Raw genomic sequence first — 6,434 nt, forward strand, 5'->3', positions numbered from 1 at the left:
CCTTGACATCCAGCCCTATAAATAACTTGGCACCCAACCCTGCGGGTAACACTGGTAACGACTCCACTGGCACCGATTTTAGCGGACCCGACGCCACTGGTTCTGACGGCCGTGATTCTGACGGCCGTGATTCTGACGGCCGTGGTTCTGACGGCCGTGATTCTGACGGCCGTGGTTCTGACGGCCGTGGTTCTGACGCCACCGGTTCTGGGAGTAAGGGTAGTGGGCCGTCTCGTTACGTGTTTGGTGCGGAGTTGGTCGAGGACGTGTTGAAAGGCAACAAGGTGAATCTACCGAATTGGTATGACACGATGGCGAGTGCGGGTATGACGATTAGTAATGGGGGTCGAGTGATTGGGGGCATTGGTGCTTCGGCGGTGAATCATGTGGTGCGGTTTGCACAATCATTGTTCAACGCGGCCAAAGGTGAGAACGACTTGATTCGGAAGATTAGTGAAGAACCGGACTCAATTAGCGTACCGTTCGCTTATGTGTCTTCGGCGCCTAGTCGGTCCGCATCCAGATGTCAGATGGCGGTTGGGATTCGGGGGACGATGACGTACATGGAGTGGTCGCTGGATTTCCAGACATGGCTATATCCTGACCCGATTATACCGGGGTTGCGGTCCCATAAAGGTGTGATGAGCATAGCGTTGTCCCTCATATCCTCCGTTCGCCATGCACTGCAAGAAGCCAGTCGAGCCAGCGACTGTGTCTGCGAAGAGACCAAGATTTACGTCACCGGCCACTCCCTTGGCGCCAGTGTCGCACTCAATGTTGCCGCCTACCTCCAGAACTTCTTCCGTGACTGCGCCACTGTTCATGCCGTCCTTTTCGCACCCCTCAAACATATCGATGCACGCAGCCGACACGTCGTACAAAACGCAGTCAATCTACGCACCATAATGGACATATCCGACCCCCTCTTCCACCTACCCTGTTCAGGCATACCGTTCCCCCGCTGCAATCATGGCGCTGGCTACGACCTTTTCGACGATCACGACCAACTCGTCCTCATCAACGTCCCCTACAAGGCCACACCCAACCCCGTCACCACCGAACCCTCCGTACTACAAGTCCTACACGACACCTTCGTGCCACCCCAAGTAGGACACGCACACACGCACGCCAACACCACAACCACGACTCGAGACCATGATTCGAGCCTGACATGCGACTGCTGTAGGTTGTGGACCGACTACCAGCACCCGACAGCATCATCAGCGCTCACTCTTGCGCACACTCCTGTGCGTTATCATCCGCATGCCAAGCATTCGGATGGGGCTGCACTACGTGCCCCAACAGATGATCAATGGACATACAGATAGATCAATAGATAGATAGTTAGTTAGTTAGTTAGTTGTGAGCTTGCAGGAAGCCCATCCGATTAGGTGTGAGCTCGGGCGTGCTCTCTGTCAGAGTGTTCGAGGAAAAGAAGCTACACAAAATTGACCCGGAGTATCCTTAATGGGTGCTGAATAATTGGAGTGGCTGTAAGTATCTTGACGTACCCTTTCGGCCTAGACGCTGAATGACCGTTTGCCAATGGTTTTCGACGCAGATGAACAGGCGTCCAGAAGTTGTCGATGGTGCCGATTTCGTAAGACGAGTTGGAGCTTGAAAAGGAGACCGCTAATGGCCCCATTCCGGCTTCGCCTACAGCTTGGCTTTTATTAATGGCTTCGTCCTCATCTCCGTCCTCGGCTGCTCCACGGCGGCGGGTTGCCCACTCAGGGGCGTAGACGAGAGTGGCCCCACTGGCGAGGTGGGCGTAAAGCTTATTGAGCGGTGCAAGACGTTTGTAGTCGTCTTTGCGCAGCCCGATCTGGGCCCCCGGTTCGAAGACGAGTTTGTTGTAACTCATCGCGACCAGGCCGCCCTTCGTGAGCAACAGTTGGAAGCTGAAACGCTGGTGGTTCAGGTCGTCGAAAAGCTCCACGTTGTTCCACTGAATAATCACTTCGTCGTCGCCTTCCGCCACGGTCACGGAGGCCTGTTTCAGGTCCGTCCAGTACACCGCAATGATCTCACGCGCTGGCCGACTCGTGGTCGATTCCACCGACGATTGCTCAACCACTGACGACTGCACCCATCGGTTCCCCCGCCATTCGTCTCGGGCACCTCCAGCCGGATACATGCCGCCGTAAAGCAGCTCCTCCGACCCTTCGCTGCTATTTTCTGCTTCGTTTCTAGCTGCGCCTGCACGGACTTCGTACTGGTCGTAATTGGGCGGGTCCTGGACACTGTGCGGGTCAGCAGCGGAGTCCTGGTCGGGGGCGGCGCGTCCGGAGGCCATGACGTGCAGCTGCGGCTCCCAGGGCCGTTTCGGGACGGCGCTAGGATCGAAGACCACCCAGCCGTTGGCGTTGATGATGACGGACTCGCGCATTTGGCCGAAGAACGGGAACGCGCCCCGCTTGAACTTGTAGGTCACCGAGCCGTCGTCGTTGCCGGCGTCGAACGCGAGCGACGTGTACGTGACGCCGTCTGACTCTGTCCAGCCCGCGTCCAGACAGTTCGCAAAATCGCCCAAGTTCACCCAGCCGGGTCGGCTCTTGGTGTGCCAAACGGCCGGGCGGTAACCCGCGATCACACCGTCCGCGTAGTCCAGTGGGACGTAGTGCGCCATGAAACTCACAGGTGGATGGACACAGGTTCGGTTCCGGTTCCTGCCCTTCTCGCCGTTTTCGTCGTCCTCCTCCTCGCCGGCGACGCAGGAGCCGGCCATTGTCAGGAGGAGTGCGTGGTCGGTTGGCTGTAGTTTTTCGGGCACCGCGCGGACCTCGAAGTCCTGGCAGTGCACCATGATCTCGGAGCGGCGGAAGGCACCGCCTTCCTTTCGCTCGACGACAATCGTGTGCGAGGATGGCTGCGGCAAACAACGCAGCACCAGGGGCAGCCGGTCCAGGACCCTGACCGGCGTCTGGCCGTCCAATGGCAGCGAGGAGACCAGCGCCTCCGGCTGCGAAGACAGTAGCGTTAATTTCAACTGAAGCTCCGGCACGCGCCCCATCCCAGACCCCTTGGTCCTCGACCCCGTGTTCCCTTGGCGTGCCAAGTTCTCCAATGAGATCACCACCGGCAGCGAGGCCGACTTAGGCTCCGTCGGAATAAACAACACCGCCGGGATTTTGCTCTCGTCCAACTGCGCCCGAGGCAACACCGTCACAGACCAGTGCACAACGCGTGTCCAATGACTCGCCCGGCCGTGGTGGTGACCATGCTCCGCGGCACCCACCGCCTCGCCCACCTCGGCATCCGCCGCGTCTTCACCCACGGTTGTCTCCTCGACCGCCCCTTCTTTCTCCTCGACCGCCTGCTCAACCTCCTCGACCGCCTCCTCCCCCTCGAATGCATCCTGCTCCCCGGCGTCTTCTGCCGTGGCGTCTTCCGCCGCGGCCAAGTCGTCCTCGAGAGCACTGCCATGGTCGAGCACGCGCCTCTGGTCGCCGCCAGTGGTGGTTGAAGAAGCCAGTGCCGGGAACCGATTGGTCGTCATCTCTGGCGGCCGCGTCGGCTCCGTTGTGAGCCGTACCGGTGCCTCCGGGCCCGGGCCTGGAGGCGGCATTCGCCAGTCCGGCGTCCTTCGTCCCGGTTCTTCGATGGGCTTGAAATCGTCCGGCAGGGTGACGAGGCGACTGGGGATATCCGGGTCCGCCTCCACCGTGGACGTCTCCAGAGCCGGCTCCTCCGGGGACGTCTCCGCGGCCGTCTCCGGCGGCGTGGTTGAGTGGTGGGTGGTGGTCGATCCGTGTTCGCCAATAGTTGACCCGTGTCCACCAGTAGTGGACTTATGTTCGTGTTCGTGTTCGGTGGTCGAGCCGTGCTCGGTGGTCGAGCCGTGCTCGGTGGTCGAGCCGTGCTCGGTGGTCGAGCCGTGCTCGGTGGTGGTGTGTGGCGGTCGGGTGGTGGTAGTAGTGGTGTGATGGTGTCTGTCTGGATGAGAGGTATGTCCGACGGGGCGAGCGAGTATGGTGAAGGTGGAGTTGTAGGTGCCGATGTGCAGGCCATAGAGTGCGAATGGTATGTGCACGGTCTCTTTGGGGCGGAGGGTGAGTCGTTGCATCCAGGTGGGCCAGTTAGGTAGGGGTCTGAATAGTTTGTTACCGAGTGCGGCTTCAAGAGTGCGGTCATAATCAGCAGTGCCTCCCCAGTGGGTCTTGTCTGCAAGGTCGAGCAGTGGTTTGGTGCCGTGTTGTATGGCCTGTTTGAGGTGTGTGTAGTTGAGTTGGGGTGCAGCGGATAGTAAGAGGCTGGCAAGTCCGGCGACGGCGGGACAGGCCATGGATGTACCGGAGAGAGTGGCGTAGGCGCCGTTGCGGACCGTTGAGAGGATGTTGGAGCCAGGTGCTGCGAGGTGGACGGAGCGTCGACCATAATTGCTGAAAGGAGATAGGCCGCGTTGGTCGACGGAGGCCACGGCCAGGACGTTGTCTAATTCCAAGGCGTAGCTGGCAGGGTACGTCGGGAGTCGGTCGTTGTTCTGAAACAAGTTGCCTGCAGCGGCCACGAACAGCAAACCCGCCTCGCGACTGCGTCCCACGGCCTCCCGTAGCGCCCGGGAACCTGAACCTCCCCAGGAGTTGGAAAGAATGCGTGCGCCGTGTGCGATGGCGTAGTCGACACACTTTACTGCGTTGCTCACCGCACCGCCGCCATCTGACCCGAGGAATTTACAAGCCATGATCTGCGCACGACGGTTCACACCCACCACACCAAGCGCGTTGTCCCCCGTCGCGCCCACCACACCCGCGCAGTGTGTACCGTGCGAGTTGTCGTCCAACGGGTCACCCGCACGCGCGTCTCCCGCGCTCAATAAGGCATTAATCCCGTACACATCGTCCACGTACCCATTCCCATCATCATCCACACCCGCACGACCGCCCAATTCCGCTTCGTTCACCCACATATTATTGCGCAAGTCCGGGTGTGTGTAATCCACTCCCGTGTCCACCACACACACGATCGGCCGCGGCGCACCTTCCTCATCACCACGATGCGACGCCCAGGCGCCCGGTGCACCCGCCCAAGGCAGCCCCCACTGCAACGGCCACAAGGGGTCATTAGGCGCACGCAGCAACCGACCCGTCTCAGTCGAAGGCGGTGCCGTCGAAAATGAAGCCAACTCCGCTCCCAACAAGGCGCCCAACTCCAACCGCGGACAAACCTGCTGAACCACCGACGCACCCTTCGGCAGCGCACCCGACCCCCACGGGGGTAATCCCCCCTCGGGGTCCGGCGGTGATTCGTCGAGCGGTGCTCCATCCACAGCTACGTTCTGAAGCTTCCAGGAGCGGCCACCTGGGTCCCCGAGATAGCCGTCGGGCGGCATGGCCCAAACCGGGGAGTCGGGTTCTATGTACTCGAAGGCTCCCGACGCCAAGAGATCGTCGACCAGGGCGGCCACCGCGTCGACCGAAGCGTCCGGCGCAAGGTCGATCAGCGTCAACTCCATTACCGGCAGCGTCTGCAAGCGCGCGACCACTCGAGACGACTCCAACTCCGCCAACCGCCGTCGGGACCCTCGGGACTCAGTCTGCGGCTTCACCATCAACCGCCGCGTCCCTTCACGAATCACTTTTTGGGCTATGAAGCGCGTCACCGGCAATACCGACTCGCGCAGTTGCCGACGGTTATGGTAGCCGCTAATAGCGAATCCGTTCGGCTTGGCAGAGTGCGTTTCATTCCACCAAACAAACTTGCTCTCCATTGACTGCCCAAGCAGCGAACTGGCTCCACCGAAGGGGGAGTCCTCAGCTCCACTCACCAGCCGCCGCTCCCGACCCTCGGGGTCCAGGAAACTGGAGTGCGAAATTCCAGTGTTATTATGACCACCCCCGGAGGTTCGCGCCCCGGCAGAAGTTCGCGCGTTGTTGATATCTGTTAGCTCACGCAAAAGGACAAGATTGTCGAACCCGAACTGCCCAGCGTTACGGAACACAGTGCCTTCCAACGATCCATTAATTATAACGTAGTCCTGCAGGTCGTCAACCTTCGACCAGCGGCGGGGACTATTCCAGAACGAACCATATCCTTGAGCACTTTCGCCCTTGAGAGTCCTTTGAACCTTGGATACGGATCCATTACCAGAATACCCATTATGATGGGAATGATGAGGGTGGGCGTGTTGAGGATGATGATCCGCGCCGGGCCGCACAAGCACTTCCGGAACCTCGAAGCTCACCTGCGCGCAAAGTTACAGTAGAATCAGAGCATAGCAAGAAGTATCAATAGTAAAAATACAAGTAGAGCTCCTCGTAAGAATCGTGTGCGCACACGTGTGCAGTTACCTCAATCGTTTGGTTAACTTCGTTCATAATGGATAAGAAGGTATATTTATCATCTTGATATTCTACAACGGTGGCCAGATGGCTTGGCTCCACAACTAGAGCGTGGCCAATTTGGACCCACGCCACCTTTTTCATGTCCCAGCA

At 59.4% G+C, this 6,434-nt stretch overlaps 2 protein-coding genes across 2 annotated transcripts; one reads left to right on the forward strand and one right to left on the reverse strand.

Moving 5' to 3' along the window:
* Nucleotides 1-311: 311 nt before the first annotated feature.
* On the forward strand, nt 312-1,309 carry GNI_025270 (lipase; the record flags this gene model as incomplete). Its single annotated transcript, XM_011136111.1, has 2 exons — nt 312-1,106; nt 1,187-1,309. 2 exons carry the CDS (start codon nt 312-314, stop codon nt 1,307-1,309), a joined length of 918 nt encoding a protein of 305 aa, XP_011134413.1.
* Nucleotides 1,310-1,438: 129 nt separating this feature from the next.
* Nucleotides 1,439-5,710, reverse strand: GNI_025280 (peptidase S8 family domain protein; the record flags this gene model as incomplete). Its single annotated transcript, XM_011136112.1, has 1 exon — nt 1,439-5,710. The coding sequence occupies one exon, from the start codon at nt 5,708-5,710 to the stop codon at nt 1,439-1,441; it is 4,272 nt and encodes a 1,423-aa protein (XP_011134414.1).
* Between the last annotated feature and the right edge of the window lie 724 nt (nt 5,711-6,434).

Source organism: Gregarina niphandrodes (assembly GCF_000223845.1).
Source record: "Gregarina niphandrodes unplaced genomic scaffold scaffold00003, whole genome shotgun sequence".
Taxonomy (NCBI): domain Eukaryota; phylum Apicomplexa; class Conoidasida; order Eugregarinorida; family Gregarinidae; genus Gregarina; species Gregarina niphandrodes.